The sequence below is a fragment of the Poecile atricapillus genome, chromosome 4 (assembly GCF_030490865.1).
Source record: "Poecile atricapillus isolate bPoeAtr1 chromosome 4, bPoeAtr1.hap1, whole genome shotgun sequence".
In the NCBI taxonomy this organism is placed as follows: Eukaryota; Metazoa; Chordata; class Aves; order Passeriformes; family Paridae; genus Poecile; species Poecile atricapillus.
In genome coordinates, this window is record NC_081252.1 from 20,117,155 (window position 1) to 20,144,155 (window position 27,001).

Below are 27,001 nucleotides of genomic sequence, written 5' to 3' on the forward strand. Positions count from 1 at the left end.
TGAGAACCATGAACCTAGTTGTTTTCATTATCAACATTGGAAACAGCATCACATTAATAAAAGGTAAAGCACGGATTGGCATGCACAGCAAAATGAATGATAATTCACAACTCAGCCCCCTGTGGATGGTCCTTAGATGAAGAAATACTCCTGTGAAATATAAATCCTATGAAAATAAAACCAGGAATGAAAGCCGTGTGAGTTAAAGGGAATAAAACCCCACAAAATCTATCACAGCTATAAAATACTGTCAACATAGAGGAATGCCTGAAAGGAATATTTTTAATACCTGACTTTTCTATTTCATAGAAATCTCTCTTCTAATGAGTGGCACATATCAGATAACAAACAATAACTGCAGGTAAAGGAAAGTTCAAGACCAATTTTGAAACCAGTTAACAGAAAACATCACATAATGATCTACAGCAAATTTTGCTACTAGATTTGTTCCCATGAAATGGATGAAGTTTTCCCAAGTAGGAATCAATATGACATCATACATACATTCAAAAGGTTCCCAAATGGAATCTAATAATACATGAATGGTTTCTTTGATCAATAACAAAGAAAGGACTTAACTGTGTAAAAGCAATGTGTAGGAATCCATTTTTTTCAAAATTTGATCATTTTGGGATAAAACCCAATGAGCTGCAAATAGGCATAAACATTAGGGTGGTGTAGTGTACAAAACCAACACAGGTAGATATGAAAAATTAAATACCAGATTTGAGATTTATTCACAAATCATCTCGATGAAGAGTGAGAATGTATAGCAGCTTCCAAAACAAAAGGTAGCTGCATAATTGAAAACAGTCTCAAGTACAGCATTTTCAGACTGAAAAATAGAGAAGTTAATATGTCATCAGGGAGATACCAAGATTATCTACAATAAACAGAAGAGTCTGCATGTAGAGGCAAGAGATATTGGAAACCTCTTCTTTCCTAGAAATAGAACAAGAGCAATTTGAGGGAGAAAAGGTACTGTGTCTGTCATTTATTCATATAATAGTCCAAATGCTGTTATATAAGTAAATATCCTAACATGAAAGTAACAAACATAGTATTTGTTCAAAAGTGGATCTGGGACAGTCTGTGACTTCCAGGAGAGTCTTGAACTGAAGAACAGAACAGAGAAGGTCTATAAGTTTCTATTCTGATTTTACAGTAGATTTCCTGCATAAGATTAGTAAATAATATTTTTTCCCTGTGAACTCTTGTTTCCCTGCATTTAAATTAGGTGTGAAGACCAATAACAGATTTCAACATCTGGGAATTCTACACAACTCCAGCCATACATTATCTGCATGTTTTCTTATTTTTTAAAACCACATATTTTAGTTGTCATTGGCTGAATACAGAAATTATCTTAACTGTAATGCTATTCAAAATAACTTCAGAACAATGGTGCATCCTCTGGAGAACCTAACACTGTGACTTTCTTATCAGAGATACTATGGCAAGCTGTGTGCTTAAACGAACCTGGCAAACTACCTATGTTAGACATAAGAATTCCCTGTAAATCTAAAATCCACAGGTAAACTCAAAGGCTGTGCAAGGCCTGTTTCTAGCTGTGAGTATGATGCTGTTTCAGAGCTGTTGAGGGCTTTGGCTGTGCTTTGTTTCATGCAGAAGTTTTGTGGGAGAACCACAGCACTGTTTGAGTAACCTCATGTGACTGGTGAATAGCAAGTCCCACATCTAGTAACAGCTCATCTTCCTCTCTGTGTCACAGAATCACACTTGGCATTTAGGGCCACCCAGAAGAGTTTAATGCTGTGACACATTGCAGGGGAAAGGGTATTGCACTCCTAGCACTTCTCATTTGTGCACAGTGTTTGCCCATTCGAATGAGACATAATGGTTTTATAGCCCCCACACAGTCTCTGAAAGACCATAAACTTATAATAGACTTGTAAAAAGGGACTGCCTCACTAGTCTGCTTTTTAACTGTGTAGGGCTGGTTTATCTGTTTCCCTCACATTAACAATGCTGTAAATCTGAACAGACACAGAAGGTTGTTACCTGCAGGTTAAACTTTGACACCAAATTCTCTGCTTATTCCTTGAGCTGGCTTCAGTGCTCTGCATTGTCTACTCCAGCACATGCTGACATTTAACGACATTGCAACAGCTCACTTCAAAATTCCTGTCACATTAAATGCTTTCAGTTACCTGTCCTCTCATGCTTCCAAATGAAATGGACACTGTACAACAGATTCCTGGCTGCTTTTGATGAAGCCATTTACTGGGGGAAGGAGGAATCTAACTAGACAGCAGAAGTTACCTAACTCCCCCTCCCCAGTACTGTACTGGCTAAAAATGTCATCTTGTTTAGTACCTCTGTATCCTAATTTCTGTTATCCCTACTGTACAGGCTTATTGATAGTGGAAGGAATCCTGTCTCATGTTATACTGTGGGAGGAGAACTTTAAAAAACCCCAAAAATATCTCACTACCAAACCTTTAGCTGTATGATGAAAGACTTCTGTATAAAAGTGCTTATCAAGTACTACCTAAAAAAAAGAGTGCAGTGAACATGGTTAGATGCAACACACTGCAGGCTTCTAAATCCCAGTGGGGAAACCAGGAAAAATAGTGGGAAGTTAAGCAGTGTGCAAGTGACCAAGCACTAATTTTCCCATTGCTTTCTTGTCAGGCTCCCTGGTTGCACATTTGTAGGGCAGTCTGTGAGAAAGAAGGGTTGCCTCACAGAGTCTCATCATGCTGCAAATCCAACATTAACGAGCCACATGGCCATTTTTAGGCTTTGAAATGTCATTCAAATACTACTTCTTTGTTCAGTTGTACCCTATTATAACTTCTGTGGTTTTGTTCAGTATAGTCAAATTCACAGAGTCAGATTATTAAGTGAATGAGCAAAAGCATCTACGTCTCAAACAGCTAATTTGTTGGATGTTTTAGATGTCTTCTAAGTCTCACCCCTGCTATAAATTTTGCAAGATCTAACAAAAATACTTGAGACGAGTCATTTCCCCATTGCCCATATCATGCTTAATGCATGGCATTAGGAAATATCTACTGAATTTGATCCTAACTCTTCTGCAACTCTAGCAGGGCCAATATCTCAGCGGAGTACTTGCTGGAGAACACCCTTCTGAGCAAGAACAGAAAAACACCAATATCTTACAAATATTTTTTTTTAAATTTTTCTCCAGAAAATAATTAGCAAATGACTTATAGCTAACCACTGAAGGTATGTCAGCATGAACAGATGGATATTTATAATTTAATAAACTATTCATTGCAAAAAGAAAGTCTTCCAATTTAACTTCCCCTCTGAAAAAGAGATTGGCAAAATGAAGCCCTATAAAGTACTTCTAAATAACATCCTCTGAAAAAATCCCATGTGCTGGGAATTTGATGGGGGTTTGAACATTCCATTCACTTTTGAAGTGTACTGCACTTTCAAGAGCTCAGACTGAATTGGAGCATATTGCTAAACACTACTGATATAATTTTACAAGGTCTTCATTTCCTATGGTGGATAAATAAGATTTCTAAACCTGGTTTCATACATTTCATACAGAGCACCTCTCTGAATTTATAGCTATACCCATTATACCATACCTTTTATACCATGTCACTGAAGTGCTGACAGATTGCACTTATCTGTGTTAACACCAGCCTCACCAAGGCTTACAGAGAGGTGTCTAGGGCATGACAAGATTATTATAAAAGATCCATTTTTGTTTGCACACAGTGTACATGATACTGTACATTGAACCTTAGCCTAGGAAAACATGTGAGCCCCTGCTTCATTTTATGGAAGAATATAAGTCCTGCTAAGATTTTTCTGAATTCTGACTTCAGGATTTTTATTCTTTTTTTCAGATTCACAACCTTTTTTTTTTTTTTGCTTAATTCTCCTCCTCTCCACATATATCCTTGAACACAAACACAAAAAGTGATGTTTCCTGTCTTCCACAAGGAAAGGTTTGGAAAGAAAGATAGTATATTTTGCCAGATTGAGTTCTATAGCTAAAAAGGTGAGCTAGTGGATTCAAAATCCTTTCTAGAAGAAAGCAGAAAATGGCTTCGTATGCTTGAAGTGTTTTTGTTCCTCCCACCTATTATCAGTTAATCTAATAAAGAGAGCTATCCTGTGCCTACAGACCTCATTTCACGTCAGTCCCCAGACCATGACAGTCCCAGTATTGTTTCTTTACAGCATGCTCATTATTGTGCTGCTGTGTAGCAGCAGGAATCCCTGAATCACATTTGTGTTTGGCATTCTGAAGGAAGGAGTGCTGCATCAACTTACCGCCTCCACCTCTGCTGGGTCGTACCAGACATTAATGTATGGATGCTGTAAGGCTTCATCTACTGATATCCTCTTGGCCGGATCAATGACCAGCATCTTTGATAAGAGGTCCCTGGCTTGGCTGGCTGGAACAAGCAAAGCAGAGAAACACAGTGTTAGTACAGAGCAACCACTGCCTCCAGAGGAGGGTGGGAAAAGAGCAGTAGCACAGCCCTTTTAGAGATTGGTTGTGTATGTACTTCTGCTCCCTTGCCTCCTCGTAGCTAGACCTCTTCACCAGACATTTTAGGTCTGATTCATTAGAAAGGTGCCAAAAGCAGGGCTGACACCATAAGTTACCTAACAAGCCTTAGTGACATTTTACATACGTGCAGATTCCACACAGAGGGATGAATAATATCCCCAAGAAAAATGTGCTTGATGTATCTGTGATTATTACCAGGATTAGAGTACAAAAGTTCACATAAGAAAAGTCTAAAATCATGCCATTACTAAATCAAAGTCTGAAACTTACAGGCACTCTTAGACTGGCTCAGAAAAACATCCACACTTCTCTGGATGTTTTAAAGTTTCTCACCTAGCCTGCTGTGAGGCATTAAATATTTTAATGAGGCATAGAGACTAGGGAAGTCATAAGGCATCCCCTTAGAGGCAATAATTTCAAATCTGTAGCCTTGGCACCATAGTAATACGGAAGTGTTTTGGAACTGCTTGAGTCTTGTTTGTCTTGCATAATGAAGTTTAAATCAGTGGGGCACATCATCCTCCACTACACACACACACACACACACACACACACACACACACACACATTGAATTTTACTTTGCAGCACTGATTTTTAACCTGATAATTATTATATTCCATTGTGCCTATCAGGCAAACAAAGCCACAACAAAGCCACAAACTCGGCTTTATATTACCCAAATGGATTTTCCTAGTTGGAGTTTGTAAAAAATATAACACCATCTCAACCCACATGAAAAAAACTATAACAACATATATTTCTATTATTATTATTATTATTATTATTATTATTATTATTATTATTAACCAGGTAGTGTTCTAAGCTCTTGGGTGCTGAAAATTATTTGCTGTGTGACTGAAAATGACAATGAAAGTAAAAAAGTCGCAAAGAGCAGTAAGTGCAAAAATATTATTAGGTATCTCATCATACATGGGTGAGTATCTAATTAAACCATTAACATTATATTATGGTGTATATTATATACATGTTTATATTTAGGTAGGGCATGGGATGATACAATGCCTCACAAATAGGGGTTTCTGAATGCACTCTTTCTTGCTTCATGGCTGTATTTTCAAAACTAGCATTCAGGATGCTCAAATGTATGTGCTTTCTGTATTGTAAAGATAAAAGCACTGTTTGAAAGGCATTTCTATTCATTAGCTGCAAATGCAGGAAAATTCCATTATTCAGTTGTGTCCTGGTAGGAGTATAAAATTCTGTGTATCTGAAAGCATCTGCTCAGATCTTTCTCTTTACTCCCAGGGCCAGGACAGCAGCTTGGCTATGAAGCAGCTGTTAATGAAGAAAATTCTGGGTCGTGTAATGACATGCAAATTGCAAGCAATTGAAAACCATTAGACACCACTGTGGTGAGTGGACTGGAATGGTGCAGAGCCAATACACAGCACAGGTCTGCAGGGGCTCCAGGGCTGTGTACTAAACACACAATAATCACTCTTTCCCATTGAAGGTCAATGCCCCGTTCAAGTGAAAAAATACTTCAATATATGATTAAAATCATGGCAATTTTTCTTCTACAGGGGAATATCTAGTCACACTGTAATTTAGTTTTCTCCTTCACATATCTTAAGTGACCCACAGGATTTTTCAAAAGAAGAAATCCACCCCAGTGGATATTAAACCTTGGATACTTAATTTTAGCTGATGTTGATAATATATTTGTATTTACTAGAAAAGGTATGAGGCAGGCATTTGGCTGAACTGGTATTTTTCATCTAAAAATACCAGTGCAAGTGCTGAGATCTCCCAATCGAAGTTCCATTGTTCCTTTGTGTTACAAGTTCAAGAATAAGAGCAAGGGAACACCTCAATTCCTTGTGGTACAGGATCATCGCATGGAACACCACGGGAATATTCTCAATGTATCAGTGGTTACATTCCCTTGGCTGCCCAAGCACCAGAATCTCCAAAAACCATGTCCAAATGTTGTTCAGCTACCTCTCAGCTGAACAAAACCATGCAGTTACTGGTCTGCAGCTAACTGCATTAAATGGAGTGCAGCTAGAGAGAAGAAAAACTGGAATAGCCTTCATGCCACTGAAGCTTTTGCACATGAACCACGTCCCTTTGCCAGACATACCTTTGAGTTTGTTGTGTTCCGAGTCTGCTGGGAAGAGAGAGTCTGGAAAAAGTTTGGGGAAAGTGAGGCCAGCATACTTGGGTCTGTTCTCAACGTAGTTCCGTACTGTGGGCTGCAGCTTCTTCATGAATTCTGGACAGGGTGTTCCCAGCTGCTCAATAACTTTATTCCACTGATCAATATCTGAACACCAGTAGTTAAGGGAAACAAAATTCAAACCCCCATGTAGACTCCTGACATTTCTGCTTGTGTTCTCTGAGAATCCTCAGAGGTATTTAGCTCCCTTCATAACACCTTTACAGCCACTATTGCTCCTTCTCTTCTCACTATTCCTCCAGGTCCTACAGCCTACAAAGGGAAAAACTCTCTCACACAACTTCAGGACATTGTGCAGTTCTAAAACCATGACCACCATAGAACAATACACAGATTCTTCTCTTTGGGTCAACACTTGTTACTTTTTTTTTTTTTTAATCCAGTGACTTAGACTCCCATTTTTTAACATGCAGTTAATTTTCACTATGTCAGCTTGAAAGAACAACGTGTGCATCTGCCTTCTATTCAGTCTGTGGAGAGGAGACCTAGCTGGCTTAAAGAGGTTCTGCACAGGACAAAAAATCTTCTTCCACTCATCTGCTTTGCACTTTACTCTCTCCAGTACCTTCATCGATGCTAATACCATACAACCAGCAACCCCTCAAAAACAATTTGTTTGAAAACAAAAATAAAATAAGAATGCACCGGGACTCATTTTCTATAGATAAATGATGCACAGGTGTAGACAGATGTTTCTCTTTAACTGAAAAAGTGACAGCTACATTGCTAAACTGATACTGAATAATGAGAAACAAGTTCTAATACTTAAAAAGAAAGTTTATTACAGGTATTTTTAACTGAGCTTTTAATTTGCTGAGATGTTATTTTAGTTTTTTTGTGCTAACATTTAGGCATCTAATACATGTTATGTAGCTCTTTCAGCCACGTTCAGAACAAGATTTACTGCACCAACAGAAAAGCAAAATATCAGTAGGATCTCTACATCACACTAATTCACAGAGCTAAGAAACTGATTACTACATGGGGGGGAAAAAAAAAGGAGGATTACATGCAGCCATGGATAGATTGATACTAAGAAATATGATGAAGGGAATTTTGTTAAGAACACACTGGAAAGAAAAGGCTTTTAAAAGACAAACATTCAAAGCATTTCAGCAGAGATTTCTTTTTAAAAAATTTTCCCTTAAAGTTATTATTGTCATAAGTGTCATAAGTGTGGAGGAGTGTTCCAAATATTAAGACAGATAACAGAAGAAAAATAGTCAAGCAAAAACCAGTTCTTGGTTGCAGTAGCAATTTCAGATTTTAAAAAAAGTATTTTATTTAAGAGGAATGGAAACAGTCTTTTCACCTACCTTGGAAAGTAAAGACAGATTAAATTTGGATTTACCTGATCTTATTTGAACAAAAAAAGGCAAATAATTCATTTAAAGATTGCAGGTTTACTAATCAAAAGTGCTTAAAGGAGTGAAAATCATTTAAACATATGCTTTAAGAATTCTAAAATAGCGTTTTGAATGCTATTTTGAACGATTTTATTCTTAGCTGAAAAAAGGTTGCTAGAAATAGCAGAAGACTGGAAAGATATTTCTGAATACCACTTATTTTTTAAACTAAAGTGAAGATTTATGTAGAAAAGCCCCTCCCACACACACCCCCTGTAGGTTGTATGTAGCTTGTGTTGTTCATGAAAAATATCTTTTTCTCAACAGAAAACCAAACAATTGCAACAACAGTAAAGTTATCTAAGACCACAGTTGCTTGGAGCGAAGCCTGAATATTTCAATAAATATTTCATTAGAAAATAAAGTGGTTTGACATTTTAAACTTGTGTTCAAATCAAGACACTTCGTGGCTGCTGGCTGGACTGCTTCAGATGTAGGTCTCTCTGAGGAACTTGCAAATACAGCGTGTGTAAATGCTTTGCCGAGAAGAACACAGAATACAGAAATGAAGATGCTGTTAGTTGCGCCAAGAGAAGCTAAATCGTCACTGGCAGCATCACCTGTGCATGCTGAGTGAAATGTTTGATAAACAGGGAGGGCCAAACACAGGACTTGTTTCAAAGAAGGCCACCCCTGCACAGAGCAGAGGAACCACCTCCCAGGCATTTAGTGAAGGCCAAAGGAAAAATGATCTTTGGGATTACAGGATTATGTGGGGCTCGGACACACTGAGAGGGAAGATGTAGCAAGATGCCCTAGACATGAGCAATAAGGGAAAAGGGGTACAAGAAGTTCCCAAAATAGAGTCTATGTGATGGGAACCATTGTCAGCGGTGATGGAAAAGGGAGAAGGAAAATTCACAGACAACAGGTCAGCTCCTACTGGACACATTTCTTCTAGGCTGACAGACAAGCTCTCACTAAGAAACAACACAAAAGCAGACCACCACTCACGACTGGGACATTTTGAGATGGAGTCATCAGTGCAAAAATGAGAGCCAAATGCAACAGAACTGGCAGAGCCACCATGTTCTGCTCCTTGATTTGCAGGACTTTCAGGACTTGATTTGCAGGACAGCACTGGACCCTTTGCAAGGTCTTACCAAGAGCCAAAAGGTCAGGCTTTATGTCACAGCAAACTCAAGGACTGGTTTTGAGTAATGAATGATCTGGATGGGTAATTGTGCTTCTTAAATGTATTTTTTTCTAACTTATGTTGTTGCTATACTGCCAAGACCCTTGAATAAAATACATTCATTTGCTTTTTAGATACATTTACACACACGCACACACACAAACTGATATGATGGAGCACTCAGGACTGTTTTTGTCCTGGTAAGTGCAATAACAAAACAATATTAAGTGAAAGTAGATAGATAATGTTTTGGATGGACACACACATTTTCTCTCTAGTAATGGTTCTCCCCTTACCTAGACCTTAAAACCACTGGATTATATTCTGAGGTCCAATATATGAAAATGTGCAAGAATGTAATAAAGTTCTTGCAGAATACCGGTCCAGCTCTATTTCACTGTAATGTTTTATGGAGTCACCACGTGTGATGCATCTGTGATACAGCTGGTGATGAGGAGTTGTACCTGTCATGGTGTGAGATTAAAAAAACAGTCTTGGAAAAAATCTGAGGTCTACATGTCAAAGCAAAGAAACAGCTTTCTCTAGCTGCCAGTCAGCATTAGCTTCAGCAATTCTGCAGGAAACAAATGGTACTACAGGACAGTCCTAATGTGAATCAAAACCTACAGTTTTGTAGATAATGATCACATAACTGACAGAAGATTTCCAGGAAAAAAAGAGAGAAAGTCCCTTAAAGAAGAATTAAAAAAGAGGATCCTGCTTTCCCCCTTGAAATTAAGCAAATGTTAGACAGACTGAGAGTTGGAAAGAATTCCAACCCAGAGCTCTGGATTTGAATTAGTTCAGCTGTCCATTGCCCCAAGCAGGATCAAGGAAAACATGTCAACTACTCACAACAGCATCTGTATGATTTAAGACAGAAGAAGGGATCTAACCTGGATTTATTAGCTTGCCTCTGGCTCTAACAATATGGAATTTAGTAACATTAAGATGGCCATAAACAGTTACAGAAAATATTTAAGAAAATAGATCTAAAATGTGTGTCTTCTGAATGAAGATTTATCACTGAGGCCTCAGGTTGCCTCAAGCTCACCCATCACCTTTTCTCTTTGATGCTTTATACTCTCCGAAGGATTGTTCTCCTTTGCTTTCTAAATATTTAGTTGTTTGTTTGGAAAATAACATGAAGCTGAAGTGCAGATTAAGTGGCATACCCTTCTAAAGCAAAGGCATAAAAATTCTAATGGGAAAATAATATTGTGAATGAACAATAAAGTGTTTCTTTTGAAAAAAAATCAGAATCACAGTAAAGTCATCTATTTAGAGGCACAGGTTGAAAGTGTACCTGTATTTATTTTTTTTCTGTATGCACTGATGCAATATAGTTCAAAAGTGTAGATTAAGAACCAGTGTTTTTTCATTCAGTTGGCCTATAAACCTCAGATAAATTCCTGCAAGTTTCCAAACAGCTATAAGGAAGCTGAGTTTGGCTGTAAGAGATAATTTACAGTACTTCTCTGTCTCAATCAGAAAATATTGAAAACATTTCTACAGTTTACAAAGTAGTAGCTTATAATTAAGAAAACAATTTAGACAACAAATAATTGTCTTCCTATCTAGCCTTAAAATCACAGCAATTTTTCTTTTTCCTTCTCATGACACGTCTGTGTAAATCACACTCTTTTTTGAGTGAAGAATTGCATTTTTTTAAGTTCAAGAGCAAGGTGTTGCAGGAGGAGATTCTGTTTGCCTTAGGATGTTTCAGTTGTACTGAAATATAAAAAACTTAATCTTTCATGCTTGTTCACCTGGAAGAGGAGCCTTTTTCTAAAATCCTCCTCAAGCAGTATCTATACTGTGATGTGGGAAACACGAGTAATTCTGCCAGAATGCCTGATTATAAGAGAGCTGTTGGAATTGTGCTGGACAGTGGTGGTGCTGGTGGGAATCATGCTTCCCTGCCCAGCACACTGGACTGCTCTTTCTGCACCTATCAAACACCCCCTCTGGATAAATGTGCTGCTTCTGGAGATAATTAAACATCAAATCTTGTTTTTCTTAAGGTAGGCACAACAAAAACAAAACAGACACAGGATGTTTTGTTTGTAACAGGCAGACAGGGGAAGACCATCTCTTTTCAATCTCAGATCTTGAGGGAACCACCTTGCTAATTGTTTTCTCCTTAAATCTGCATATTCCACCAACAAAAAACAAACTGCTCCACTTCAGGCAGGTTTTTTTAATGCTCGTAACTTGTCAAATTTAAAATAATTACTATGAACAGCTCTGCAGTTCCCTCCCCAACACCAAATTGTGGCAACAACTGGAAAGTTGTTGAAAGATAGGCCCATGTTTTTAATTATTTTTTAGTTGGACCTTTCTTTTTAAAAAAAATCTGCTAAAAACAACACTAACCAGCTTCACTGTGGGAGACATCAGCATCACATTCATATTTTTTTCACAGTCCCCCAATTTACATATTGATGCCAAGACCGTTTAAAAAAAAAACCCAAAAAAACCCACACAACAGGAATAAAAAATGCTACCATCTGACAAGACAGTAACTATGAAGCATTTTCTGTTCCAAGGTGAACACCTTGAGAAGAATGTGGCATTTGTAAAAACTAAACTGCAACAGAAAACACTGTGCAATGTTCAGAATAATAATTGCTATTTATACAGAATAACAGAATGTGGTGATAACAGAAACCAACATGTAGTACAAATAAATTACTTCAGAAGACTACCATTGATCATTCAGGAGTTAGAATATAGCAATGTTCATTGTGCAGATGTCATTAACATTTTGGATGCCCATCTATGACTCCTTAACCAAAAATTTCAAATACTATTTTCCAGCTGGTATTTCATTCAGTTGCTGAACATCTGTGCTTACACAGCAGCAAGCAAATCATAAAATCATAGAATGGTTTGGGTTAAAAGGGACCTTAAAGATCATCTCATTCCAAGTCCCCTGCCATGAGTAGGGACAGCTTTCACTAGACCAGGTTGCTCATAGCCCCATCCAACCTGGCCTTTAGCACTTCCAGGGATGAGGCATCCACAGGTGTTACACCACAAACATGTTACAAGTGTTTACAAAAGCTACCTAGGAGTCTGCAGAGGAAGTAGGATCTTAGTGATAGAGCACAATCCAAAAATGTTTCTGTTTTCACTGTGAAGCTGGTATGGGCTCAGCTTGCTTCTGTATCTCAGGTGTACCTGCAACAACTTGGATAAGAAATCAAGAATAGACTCCTCAAGCTCAAAACATAGAAAACAAGGTCCTGGAAACTGTAGGGTTGCTCCTCTTCCTGAATCAGGAGAAAACAGAACCATTCTGTTTTCATCTGTGTAATTATTCAAAAGCTCCTTTTGCCCTTTACAAGTGAGTTTTTACAACAATTAACAGCTACTCAACTTCCCAGTGTGTTTAAGGAAAGACAAATTTTGGCCTTGAATTCAAGAGTATTCAACAATATACACCATTCTATATATTCATGTATCTATCAGTCTATATCAGCTGAGCCACCTCCAGCAACCCTCAGCTCACTAATACTTCACGAATCTTTTGCATCAGTTCTTTCTCTTATATTTCCTCTGACTTCCAGGAAGTGGAAGCTGTACACATCACTCAAAGGATGGGAAGTCAGCAAAGAGAAAAGTCTGAATAAAGAGTGAAATAAAAAATCTTCCTGGGAAAATATAATAAATATGCAATAGAGCAGTTGTCAAAATGTATGAACGGAGTTGTATTATTGGATAGGAGCAAGTGTTCTCCTTTTCCTTGTATTTACATACAGGTGACAGGTTTCCCAAGATAAAATTACAAGCTGTTAGCACACTGTCAAAGTTCAAACAATTTGTGTTTAATACAAACATTTCTAAAAGAGTTACATTGTTGTATTGAAAATAATTGTTAGTGATGGATAACCTTTCATCCATTTAATAGTGCTGAGTGAGAGTGGTTTTTCACAGCCTAGACATTTCTTTGGTGGCTTATCCACAAACATCACTGTTTCCATGGAACTACTGCTCATTCAGTATTGATGCTCACAGAAAAACTACACCAAAAAATTACTTTTCAAACAGAGTATAATTCTCATCTTAGATTTAAAGCAGAAATAATTTATTTTGCAAATACACGAAGCTGTTTTTCCTAAGGAGTTTATGATTTCTAACTGCCAATAATACCCTGAAAAATCACAAAGTGCTGTTTCACTTACTGTTGTAACCATTAAATCTGTACTTAACAGGTAAGACCACAGTAGACTTCTGTGCAAAACTTCTGCACAGACTCTGTGTCTTTTTCCATCAGTTCAGATTTTCTGACAAAGAAAAGGTACAAAAAATTAGTTCTTAGAAGGTTTGCTGGAGCAGTTTCCAATAATCTGTTATCTTATGTTGTCAGAACAATCCCTGCATCTTCTGCATAAAGCAGAGAAAGCCTTAGGGCAGTTATTGAGATCTCTGTTGCCTGCAAAAATATTTTTGCCACTAATCCTAGAAAGTACAAACCCATCTTCTAAAAAAAAATTATGGCCAGTACTATAATGACTTGTGTACAGATATTGCTGGACTTTGTAGATCATTCTGACTCAATACATCAGCATTTGTTTACGGAATCTAGACAAAGTTATTAGGCAAAATATGTATATTGAAAAGTATTTTCAGAAACTACCTTAATTTTTCTGCATTTCACCAGCAATTCAGATCAATTTGATGTGAAGTTTGTATGTAAATTAACTCTATAACTGAAAACAATCTATCAAAAGGCGAAACTATTGTTTCAGAACATGAGTTTTGAAAAACATAGTTTTGTTTTTGTTGATATGAAATGGCCTGAAATGTGGATTTTAAAAAGAGGTCTTTAAAGGGCATTGATGGCTTACATGTATTTCTGTCTATTTTCTTCCTCTCACTCTGGTTATGTTCTTCACTTTCTGAGCACAAGGTCTGAAGGAGTGTTTTAACTCTATGAGACTCTTTAATGATCTTGGTTATCTTCTGAAATTCAGTTGTCCTTCCTGAGCTCAAAAAGGCCCTGTATATCTCCTGAATTCCACAATATGGCTTTGAAGCTCTGCCCAGCATTTTTTCAGCAGCTCAGCTGAAGTATAAGCTCATCAAATCTGTTGCTGGCTGGAGAACTTCCTCTACAAACACATCTGCCGCTGCACCTGGCACTGCCTGAAGATTTCAGGAGATCTGATAAAACTGATGCCTAACAACTTCAGGGAGAAATTTCATATAATCATAGAACATTTTAGGTTGGAAAAGGCCTTCAGGATCATTGAGCCCAGCTGTTAACCCAGTCCTGACAAGACACTACTAAAGCCACTGAAGGCTGCCTGGGCTGCAGCGACCATGCACTGGTGGAGTTTGCAGTCCTGAGGGATATGGGTCAGGTGAAGAGTCAAGTCAGGACCCTGAAGTTTTGGAAAGCAAAGTTCCAGCTGTTCAAGGAGTCAGGCAATAGGACCCCCTGGGAAACTGCCCTCAGGAACAAGGCAGCAGAACAGAGCTGGCATGTATTTAAGGACGCTTTCCACAGAGCACAACAGCCAGCAAGCCCCTTATACTCCAATCCCTACAACATGCGTGGCATGATTGCAGTTGTAGAATGAGGCTGCATAAGCTTGTGCTGGCATATACTAAGAGCAGAAGACATCACGTCTCTCTACTGAATATGTACTTGTCTCCCTGAGCTTGTCCAAGTACAGGATTTAAAGGCACATTCATCCTTGTCTGCCCAAAATGCCTGCAGTGGCTAAAAAAATGTGTAACTACACTTTCACAGCTCACCAGAGGACTAAGGGACCTTCCTCACTCCTCCAGATTATTTATGCAGCAATGAGAAAAAGTTAACAGTCCTCCTCATAAAATCTTGAGGAGGATGTGGAACAAGAGTCAGACTCATAGGTACAGCCTGCTTGTCCCATTGCTTCTGAAGCAACACAACACACCATGTCCCTCCTCGAGGCACAATTAGGTGCAAGCTTCATGCTAATTGATTTTTGAAAACAGTACTGCTGTCAACATTGAAATGAAGTTTTCACATGAAATGAAAAAAGGAAAAAGAGAAAGCTTTAGTACACAAGTAAGTGCATCACATGCATACTCAAAAATGGCAGAGAAATAGTAAAATTCCAAGGATCAGTAAAGACCGTGAGGATTTTGGACACTACAAATCATTCTTCACAACTGGGAGTTTAAAAGAGAATAGAGGTGGGCTCTGTTCTCAGCTTCACCCCAGTGATTCCAGTGAATTCAAATGGATTACAGCAGTGGGTCAAAGCAGCATCTGAGCTAAGCACTCCACTTTGCACTTACTCAGAGGCATTTTCTGCTTTTCTGCTTCTGAATTTTGCTACCGAAATTTTTAGTTAGCTGACTGGACTACTTAGTTGTGTAAACAGTAACAGCATCAAATGACCTACACTCCTTAACCACTGGAAAATAGCAAACTGTAAATTTTGCAGTCAAATATATGACTGAAAGCGCATTTCTCATGAATATTCAATCTTTCAGCTTAAAAACTGCTTTTCAGGGTTATTTATGCATAAAAATTGACACAAATTAGTATTAAATACTCTTCAAATCACAGTGTGGATGTGAAATGAAGCACTGCCTGTTAAGAAAAAATTGCTGATAGCAGATTCTGGTACATTGCCAGGCTTAACCCATTTTATGTCAAAGAGGAAACTTTTTAAAAGAAGCGGACATTTAATTATTCTTACTCCTGCACTTAAACACATCCTTAAGTATTCTGCCCTGGAGCTCTGAGGGTTTATATTCCCTGCTGATGGAATTATCCAGCTGCCCAACTCCATCACTCGTCTGAAGGAATAATCTTTTTTGCAGCAGTGCTAAGCATTTTCTGTGCAGGTTTAAGGCAGAGGATGACATGGGGTGATGAATCTCAACAGGCTGGGTTGGAGCTCGCAGCTTCCCGACTGCTTTTCAGCTGCACAGATGGGCAGGGGAGCCAGAAGTGCTGAGACCCTGCTTGTGGCTGCTCAGCAGCAGGGAAGGGGTGTAGGGGTTGGATTTGGAGAAGAGGTGGCTTTGAGGTGCAGCCTGAAAGACAGCAACATCATCGTTCTCTGTCCATGGAACAGGCACCCATGGAACAGCAGAAGAAAAACAAAGAGGTACAGAAAACACAGAGCAAGTTTAGCAACGTAGCGTAAATAAAAATGAAGAACATGAACTCAATTACAGGCGGATCCCAAAGAAATCAGCAGCTGGTAATGACAATTTCTGTGGAGTTATTGCAATAATAGAAGCCACACAATGGTTTAATTATAGAGGCTTTGCGCAAGTTCTTTTTAACAATCATGCAGCTGTGTCAAAGAGACCAGTTTTTGAAATCCTATTTAAGATGTATTCAATTATTTTCAGATTTATTTGGGGATATCTTTGAATGTTAGCTTGTAAAATGTAGGTCTATGAACATAAAACAAGTTCTGGCTACAACACTGAGGGATGCTCACCCCTACACTCACATCTGACTCCACATTGACAGGAAACAGAAGCACAGCAAATCTGGAGCACAAATTGGTGTTAATGATTTCCATTAATACACAGAAGGGAAACATTTACTTTCACATAAGCAGAGGAGATGTGCCCCAGATCATACACAGGGACAAGGAAAGTATATTGCTCATTCCAGTATGGGTATGGTCACCTAGCATTTTGGATGAAACACAAATTAGAATCTTACAAGGCAAGGCTGTGAAAATATTAATGATATAATTAACTACTTTCATTTCTTTAATGCTCTTCAGATGATACTTTTTCCACATTTTGATCAAAATAATGAACCCTTTAAAATGTAAATGAGGTCAGAAATGCTGAAGTGAGCTGGTGAGTACGTGTAAATACACACACAAGTTTACATACACACCTACTGAGAGAAAGTTACATAAAAATTAATAATGCTTGGAAACTCCTCTGCCATCTAAGTACAGAATTTAAAATAGAAGGGAAACTTGTACACAGGCCATGCCCATTTCTCATATTCATGATCCTATGGACAGTGAAAGACTGGAGTTCGATAAAGAATGTACTGATCTCAGTTATTGTTATACACAAAAAGTGTTCCACAATCTGATAAATACTAAAGTGCTGTAATAAAGCATGGAACAAAATAAGAAATATGTCTGACTCAGCCCTGAGCGTAGGATGGTCTCTCAGGAAAATAAATATATTCCTAGTCTGCTTGTCCACTGACTTAGTGTGTTTATCTGTAAATCTCTTCTTTTTGATGTCAAGAAAATATTCTGCTTTCACATAACAGTTCCATGTACTTAAATAAAAGATGGCAGATCCAAGTCCATTAGAACAGTTTCCCAATAAACATCCAGACTTCTGAGCCATTAAACTACTACCAAGTGATCATTCTAGTCTTGGGAAGAAGTTGTGCTCAAACTGAAACCATTTCCTACTTTTGTACTTTAATACCACATGAAGAGCAACCAAACAAAGCAAATAAGCAATTCTATGAGTCTATAACCAATAACCATTTCTGTGACTCATGTCTGAGTTAATCAGAGATGCAGAAATGCATGTGAAATGCAGAACCTCTTACATCTCATCCTGAAGTAAGCAGTGACTTGGGCCTACCCTTCTACCACCTTTAAAAAAACCTTTCATTTGTGAAATACACCCCTCCCACACACCACCAAATTAATAAAGAGACATTCATAACAAAACTGTGGTCACTGGCTGCAGAAAGCAATTCTGATGAACCGTGTGGGATGTTGTTTTCCATCTCCTCATGCTGTACTTACTGCGGTTTCCACCTAAGGCTTTTGATGAGAGGCAGTAATGGGTTGTTGACATTTTGGTTTGCAGGGATTTTGCAGTGGGCCTTAACCCAGCTCTTTAGGTACAGAACAGAGGTATGTCAGCACTAGTCTAGTGGGAAGGGGCTGGAAGGGAAAGGGTTGGAAGTACCTACTGGGGCCAGAATGGCTGCTAGGAAGGATACGATCAGTGCCAGGAAACAACACAGCACCTTTAATCATTTCTCCCATGATGCACCCTACTGACCACATGTCAACTGAAAACAAAAATGAAATGAAGGTAAACAAGAAAACAGGAACAGAACAACAAATAAATGAGAAGACTTATCCAATCATGCTATAGCACAGCTCCTGCAGACACAGACCTGCCTCTTGCTCTCGGCGGCTGCTTTTCTGCCTGAGCACACAAGTTTCATGACAACAGAGCAGGTCTGAGAAAAATCGACTCCAACAGTTTCCTTTAACCCAGTGTGGATGAAAGACAATGCTATTAAATACAGAAACCCAACTGAGACCCACGGCTGGCTACTGTGTCATAATACAACTTTGTAATTAAAATTTACCAATTAATTTTGTCTTTTTCAAGTTTTCATTTGTATTCATTACCTAGGTTTATGATGCTTTGTCTTGTAAATGGATGCTGGTCTCTGTATTCAATAAGGATATGCAAATTGCTATTCCTTTATCATTCCAGCTACCAGAGATCCATGCATATTTTCACAAGCTGAACTGCCAGAAGCCACAAAAGGAACTTGGGTCCTTGTGAAAACATATCCACCGCTGATTTGGGGTTATGAATAGAATTTTTGAGATCATTCAACTCCAACAATGCTTGCTTTAGGGCTTGTTGGCTCACTTCCATCGAATCTCAGTGAAGCCAGCAGTCCATCACAGGGATCTTGAGAATCTCATAAGATTTCCATTTGCCATGATAGGAAATTGTGATTTCCAAATAGGACAATTGAGACACAGAAGTGCTAAGCTGTACCTTAATTCAAAGAAAATTCAAAGAAAATATTCAAAGAAAAGTGGGGGCCTATTTACCTCCAACAGGGAAGAGCAGTTCAGCTGGGTCAAACAAAGCCCATGACAATTTACACTGGAGCACAAGATGAAAATCAGACTCCTTATATCCAGCACAGGATTAAGGTGGCATTTTTCCCCCATACTGATTCCATGGAACCACATTACCTCTGCTGTCCTTGCTATATGATAAGTCATAGGGCACGAAAGCAAGCACAGGGACAGACCGGTCTCAGGGCCAGAAACGGGGGAAAAAATATGAAAGCATCATGCTGCTTGGTTAAATTTACTCTTACAACTTCATATTTGGCAACAGTTTAAAGTGCATTTGACTTTGAAGGCAAATGTCATATCTGTGGAAATCTTAACATGCCTGGGTCTAAGGTTCCCTTGTTGCTTTATTTAGAATATGAAAAGCTTCAACACTACACAATAAATAAAGCAATAAACAAAAAATAAAGAACTAAAGGAAAGGCTACTTGATTGGAAGCAACAAGCAGATCTAGAGATGCAAATTATTGCTGCTTTCATCACAAGCTAAATGGCATGCAAAATATCAGGAAAAGATAGAGCAAGCAGTTGTTTGTTCGTCTGTTATTAATTCCTTTTTATTTTCAGAGGCTGCCTCCTGACATCACTGCTCTATGCTATGCTCCAGAGGGCACACACAAGTTGAACTAGTGCCTTACTAAACTGCCAACTGTGTAAAATCAGAGATGATTATTCCCCTTGATGCCTGAGGTTTTAGGAAGGAAGCTCTTTGAAAATTTCCAAATCAGAAGGAGCAAAGATAAACGCCTAAATATAACCAATGTCCCAAGAGCCTTCTTGACTGCTGCCTCTTTTTCACCTCCTGAGGCAATTAGAAATAAATCAAAGTACAACCAGGATTTAGCTGCTTGTTAGAAGTAGTTAGTTAGAGGTTAAGAATTTCAGCACACACAGCAGCAGCTGTCAGAAGCCCCAGTCGAGGAACTGAGACTTGTGCAAAGCTCCAGAAAGGACTGAAGAACAGAGATCTAGGCGTTGATCCTCTGCATCATTTAGTCCAACATCAATCCAGATGTTGCAGTCCAACTAATTTCACTCATACAAGCATCAGGAAAAAAAAAAAAAAACAAGCACACCACAATCTCTAAATACCTGCATTCACCTCCAAAGCACTGAAAATTGACACCTGGTAAAAGATTTTTTTTTCGAATGCGAGATAATCACAAATGCTGGCAATGCTACATCTACACATGTAACATTCCTAAGCTTTAATCAAGGGCAGGCTAACTTCTAGTAACAGACCTCTGCATGATTCAAGGTAAAGCTTCAGTTTAGCAACTATTTGCCTTGATGTTTTTAAGATCAAGTTAAACAGCTTTGAGAAGTTTAACCTACGGCTTTTCAAGACTCTCTGAAGTGAAATTGCTGAGATTTGGGTAGCCCTTGATGGGAAACCCGCTCACCATTGGAATATCCAGGTCCTGGATTACTAGGAGTAATACTAAGAGGGCATTTTTAATGTGTTCAGAATCTCTACAAGCCAGATTATTGTACACTCTGGAACACATTCTTGAATGTGTACACACACTTCAGAATATGAGTAAATTGCCAAGGACATCAAATGCCACCCTGGCATAGCCAGCTTGAACAAAAGCTCACCAGAAACCACATGCACGTGTCTTCCTGGACAAGGAAAACATCTTAACCCTACAGAAAATCTTCTTTGGGCTACCTCCTGGTTCTGATTCCCCAGAAAACAGGTACTTCTTGACCCAAATGGGTGCTTGCTCATCCTTCCAGATTTCAGATTCCCTCCAGCAGAGATGCAGAAGAGTCAGGAATTGTAGAACTACCCAAAGATGTTTCTATATGGAGATGACCCAAGCCAACCTTTTGTAGACACCTCCCTGGTAAATCTACATTCTCCTGCAAAACTGCAGGTTCTCTGGGGCTTCACAAAACAATGAGAGGGAGCCCATAGGGAGAATCTGTAACTGCCCTTGCTCAAACTCCCACTGAGGTGGCTTTTCAGTCTTGCACTCTGTAAGATCCAGCTGTCATTCAATGAAAAATGTGACATTCAAATTAATATTCATTAAATGCAAGCCACAGGATGCTCCAGAGACCAGAGATGCAGGCACAGCTGAATGAGCTTTGCTATCTTTTCCAACCTCATGGGCTGGTTCACACTTTCTTCCCAGAGCACTAGTGAGAATACCAAACATTCACATTTGTGATTGCTCCTGTTTCAGTGATGCAGAAATCACCCCTGTGACAGCTGAAAAGAGATGTTCACCTCCTCAACACTAACTGAAGAAGATAATGTCAGACATATTAATGAAGCAAATCATGATACCTGATTTTACTTGTGTAACTGTAGGCCAAAATATTCAGTGTTGTTTAGCACAACACTGCTTGCCAATGGCTACGGTGCAAATTCCAGTGAAATGTCAAGGCAGCTGAGTATGCCTGTGATAACAGTGAGCTTCTCTTTCTAAATTCTCCTAAAATGGACAGATGCCTTACTGGGCAGGACCTCTCTTTACTTCCAACTCTGTTTTGAGAGTACTGATCTGCAGATCTGTACTGATGTCTGCTCTGAAGAACCATTTCTAGGCCCTTACATGAATTTTCAAAATGAAAAATACGGCAGGCTGTATTGGATGCTGTACTTTTTAAAAAAGGTTTTTCAGTTATTTCTATGCAATTAAAAAAAAAAAAAAAGGAATGGTTTATAAAAATATGTGGTAATTCTCAGTAATACATGGGCAAATCTGCATTATTTCATGTACTCCAGATACGACAGCTACAAAGGCTCCAGACCTGCCAGTGCCAAGGAAAGTCTGTGATGTGTGGCACTCCTGTTGACCATTGTGGAGATGGTTCAAACACTTGAAAAGGATTAAAACCCTCCCCAAACCACCAAACCCTTATCTCCCTCAATTCTGGCTAAGTCATGGTAAACTCCTAGTTTTGTGACATTCCAATCTCCTTGCTGAGACACCAAAACCCTTCCCTTTGTGCTTGTATTTTTTATATACATATATTTTAACATGTTTTAACAACTGCTTGCTCAGCACAGTATCAGCTCAATCCATTAAGATTTCCTGAGAAAGTTTTTCCTTTCTAATTTGATACACTACTTTCCACATGATGCCATGAAAACCTTAATATTTCTCAATAACAGTAATAAGGTTCTTAAGTGTTTGAATAATTGCCTTAGTGACTTCTAATTTTCTTCTGGCTGAACACCATGGAATACAGGTGCTCTCCTGGCAGATGCTATATGGAATCAAAAGGGAATTGCCACCATTTTACAAGGGTGAGGTTTCAGAACAACCTGTGAATTTCTGTCTTTTTTTAAACTTTTTGTGACCCAGTGGGAAGCCTGCACTGGAGAAGGCTCCTGCCTCTTAGCCTGCAGTGCCAAATAAGTGCTAAAAAATGACTGTTAAAAATGACTGAAAAAGCCATGGGAATCCTGAGCAGCAAGCTCAAGAATGAATGGAGGCACAAGGGATGACTCATGCCTTTCCCTTTTTCCCTGTTTTTTTTTTTATATAACTATATAAAAAAAACCCATGACAGTAAGAGAGACCTACAGATAATCTTGCCAAGGAATGTGAAACACACTACACTGTGTCTAACAAACCATAGCACTGAAATCCTGCATTTCCTAGGTCCTCTTTTTAGCTTCTTTTACATTTTGATTTTGAAGTATCTCTTCTTAGGTCTCAAAGAGTGTTCAAGTACACTTGTGTTACCTCTTCCAGTAGGAAAACCACAGGTGGTCTCTCTTGCTTCAATACAAACAAACTAGCAGATAATTTGAGGATACTTGTATGTTTTCATATCTGGAACAGGAATCACAGAACATGCTGAGTTGGAAGGGACCCATCAGGCTCACCAAGTCCACCTCCTGCTCCTGCTCAGCACACTCCAGGAGTCACACCATGTGCCTGAGAGCTTTGTCCAAACACTCCTTGAACTCCTTCAGGTTGGTGCTGTGACCACTGCCCTGTTCTGGTGCCCAGTCATCCTCTAGGTGAAAAACCTTTACCTGATATCCAACCTAAACCTCTCCTGACTCAGCTTCATGTGATTTTGAATGTGTTCCAGTTCTTTATTTTGATCCTGTCCAAATAGCCACATGCTCTTGAGAAAAGGCATTTCAGTACTGTTTTGTCCACAAGTTCTAAATTCTCTGCTCAACTGTTTCAGTCTGTCTCAGCTCAGTTTAGCACAGCTGCCATCAAGAAAAAAACTGATTAATGCCACAGGAAAAAAAAAAACCAAAACATTTGAGACCATCCAGTTCTACAGGTGCCAGAAAACACAATTAAAACTTGCCTTGGTTGAAATTCATACAAGGCAGCAGCGTGTCCTGAAAATCTTTAAGGTGAATGATGGGAAACAAGCAGTGGATCATCTTCACTGCAGCACCTGGGATGCAGTCCAAGAGCCACACAGATGACAGACAGCATGGGGGTTTCATGCTAAGTGAAAAGTACACTCTCAACTGTTGGAATATGATTATCTGAATTTAAAAAAAGGAGAAAAATGGCAACAGCCAAATCATCCTCACATCTACTCTGAGAGCTCTTTGAAACAGGCCCCACCTCACATGAGCAAACTTTAAGACAAATCCTGAGTCCAAAACCAAATACTCGGGGAATTAAAATCCAGGTCAACAAAATCCAAACTTAGCCATCAATGCCATCATAGCTAACACACACTTAAGCAGCAGGCTAGCATGGACCAGCTGATCCTACCTGGAAAGCCAGGCCAGTCACACTTAACTGGTCCTTTTAAATAATCCTGATGCTAGCTGCTGGTTTTGGTTTTAAGACAAAACAAGCCTTAAGAAAATACTACCCGGAAAAAGAAAAACAGCAGGCTGCACTTAACAAAAGTGCAGAAGTTTTTATTGTCCTGTAGTTTAAGAAGCATCCAAAAATGCTCTCAAAACACTAAAATTACACCTATTAATCAATGCAAATCAAATGCAAAGATAAATTCTGCTTATGAGTGGTGGAAAGGCATCACTTTTTCCTAAAAGACTTTCTTGATGCAACCTTTGTTTTCTAAGGCAACAGAGCATTTTTTGTCAGATGTCAGAGAGCATCTTTTAAACCCACCAATCTCAAAGGCAGCTGGTGGGAAAGTGAGTTTTTGAAAATCTGGCCACAGAAACATTAACTGTATCTTTTAATGCTGACTTCTCTTCACAATTAATTTTGGATGTTTATAATTACGCAGAAGAAAGTTGGAACTTTTCTCTCTTCCTATTTTAATGGTATTTTCTCTTTTGACTGTCTTAGAATTTAAGCTACTTGCAGTAGGAATTCTGTTCTCTATATTTACAGTGGAAATTCAGGCCTTGCAAAATTTCGGACTCTTGGCTATTATCACAATATATTTCTATGGCTAAATCACTGTTTTCCTTTGATCTGCTGAAGTACTCATACCTGAAATTACTATAGTACCATCCTCTACATTCCTCCTTCTTTTCAGTACTGAAAATACATGCTCTGATCACTTTATTTTCCCCACTAAGTCACGTGTGCCTGTAGGACATCACTGTGGACTTGGCAGCTCAGATCTTAATCAAACTATCTCACCTGAAAGCATTCCTTTTAAGTTTCCCCTTCTCTTCAAATAAAAAGCCAGAAATACATTTCCAATCCTTAAACTGAAATCTTATTAGATTTTGAAGACGTTATTACCTAGAGCTGAATCAGCTTTGGGGAAAGCCCTGGAATTTTCTAATGTATTTCCAATGGCATCCAAGAGTTCAGGCAGTTTTTAGCTGCTCACATTCTTTCTGGTTTTACAAAAGCAGAATAAGCATCAAAGAAACTGAGCAAGAAACTCAGAAGTGGACTACAAAAGCTTACCAGAAGTTGTCAGGAATATTTTGGTTTGGAAATCCATCTGGAAATGGATTGATAGGTGGATTTCTTCTTGAGAGTCTGATTTCTTACAGGGAAGTTTCCCTGACAGTATTTTGAAATGTCTGCCTTAGCTGAATAACAATGAATGAGGGTACCTGCCAGGTAATTTCTACCCAGTACTCTGCAGGACACTGGAGGCTGTTCTTAACTTGTCTGAAAAACAGCTGTAGTCTATCCAGATTCCAGAGCTTTCTCATAGCAGCTTAAAAGAGAATTTCTTGTTGACATAGATGAGAGGTTCTGAAACTAATCTCCTCCATGTTTTAATTTCCACAAAGACTTTAAAAATTAAATTTCATTTCATGTCAGCAGCACCTGAGTGCAGTGGTAACACAATGGGATGAGTTTAGATGAGATTAACTTTTAAAATATTTTCTTTCCATAAAACACGGCAGCAGCTGTGAATTTTTCTTAGACGTATACTGTGCCATACGCAAATGTTCCTAAGCCAGACTAGTAATGAGTAAGCTTATATTGATAGTGAGTGCACACAGTAGACAGTTTTTGAATGATTTAAAAAATGATATTTTTTAGTTTTATACAGACTTGCCTCTTTCAGCTAGAAAACTCCCTGCTGGAAAGTGTTAAGTAGCCCAAGGGAAGTATGTAATGTGCTTCTGTGAAGTTTACCTGCAGCTGCACAAATGCTTCTCCAGCTCTTCCTGCACCTGGGAGGGAAACTAGATCTGCTCATCAACAGCCATGGAGGGGTGGGAAATCATATGGACCCAAACACAGACCAGTCTTTCCAACACTGACAACTCATTCATGGGGTCAAACTGGTTAACAAATGAGTTCTGACTTGGAAATTAATGTACAGATGTTTTTGGGTTTTTTTCTTTCTCTTCTTTATTCTTTTTTTAAAGTTTTTTTGTTTTAAACTTCCCACTCACCTGAATAAACTCGCCATGAAAGCACAGTAGTAATTGTGACCTGGCCCATATACATTCTACTTCAGGATACAGGATTTCCAATTATTCAAAAAGTAGGACTATCCCACAACTTACACAATGTTTGCTGCATTTGTTAAAAAAATTCAGTTGTTATTCTCAGCTGATGCTGAAATGTTAAAAGATATTTTAAAAATATTTTACTGCTATCCCTGAATACAACAGTCATAAGAGACTGTTTCCACAGCCAGCCAGAAACAAAGTCATTCTCATGTCTGAATAATTTTTTTTAAAGCTACATTGCTTAAATTATATAGCATTAACCTTTTTTCTAGACATGGGAAAAATAACATATCTCCTAATTTGTTGTTGAAAAAGAAGAGCAAACCCATTAACCATGCTATTATGCTTTTACCCTGAAACCATTCTTTGTATGAATTCTAGCTGCTTATCAACGAAAATCTCAGACATCTCCCAGAAAAGATTAAACAGAAATATCCTCAGTATTTACAGCTGAATCTCAAGTGTATTATAGATAGTTTAGGTTGGGGTTTTTTGGGGGGCATGGGGTTTTTTGTTTTGGTTGTTTTTTTGTTTGTTTTTGTTTTTAAGAGGGAAAGAGTGTATTGTTTGGAGGAAGAGTTTTGATGGTGTTTTTGGGGTGGTGTTACCACTGAAACACAGCATAACTATCACACTGAATTCCAGGTCTTGGGAATGCTGGGAGCTGCTCTGCACTTCGAGGTTGCAGCTGAAAGTGTGTGTGCAGCCTGTTCTTCCTGCTGCAGGGACGGCTCAGCACCTTTAAGCATCTCAAAGCTACCTACTAAAAAAAATAAAATCACCATTTTAACCTCCCTGCCTTGTTTTGCATCCAATAACTTTCCATCCCCTCTTCCTGTAAGACTGGAAGCAGTACAGTGCTGCTGTCACCCCCTGAGCAAACAGGAGGTACCTGCTGTCCCTCCACCTCCCTGTTAGAGAAGTACAGCTGCATCTTCACTGCAGCACCAGGCAGAGCTCAGCTTTCAGGGAGCATTGTCAGAGCTGTGAAAACAGGACACAACTTTGACAAACATGGCAGGAATTACTCAAAAGTCGGCAA

General features: G+C 38.7%; 1 protein-coding gene across 3 annotated transcripts in view; it reads right to left on the bottom strand.

Moving 5' to 3' along the window:
- The window catches only part of MAPK10 (mitogen-activated protein kinase 10), a 71,017-nt gene that overhangs the window by 10,882 nt on the left and 33,134 nt on the right, over positions 1–27,001 (bottom strand). For 2 of the 3 annotated variants that reach the window (XM_058837880.1, XM_058837879.1), the window contains exons 8-9: positions 6,631–6,813; positions 4,282–4,406 (exon numbers count right to left, since the gene is read on the bottom strand). In XM_058837880.1, coding sequence (XP_058693863.1) covers positions 4,282–4,406; positions 6,631–6,813 — 308 coding nt within the window. Of the gene's footprint in view, positions 1–4,281; positions 4,407–6,630; positions 6,814–18,223; positions 18,296–27,001 lie in introns of all 3 variants that reach the window. The other variant, XM_058837881.1, reaches the window with a different exon arrangement.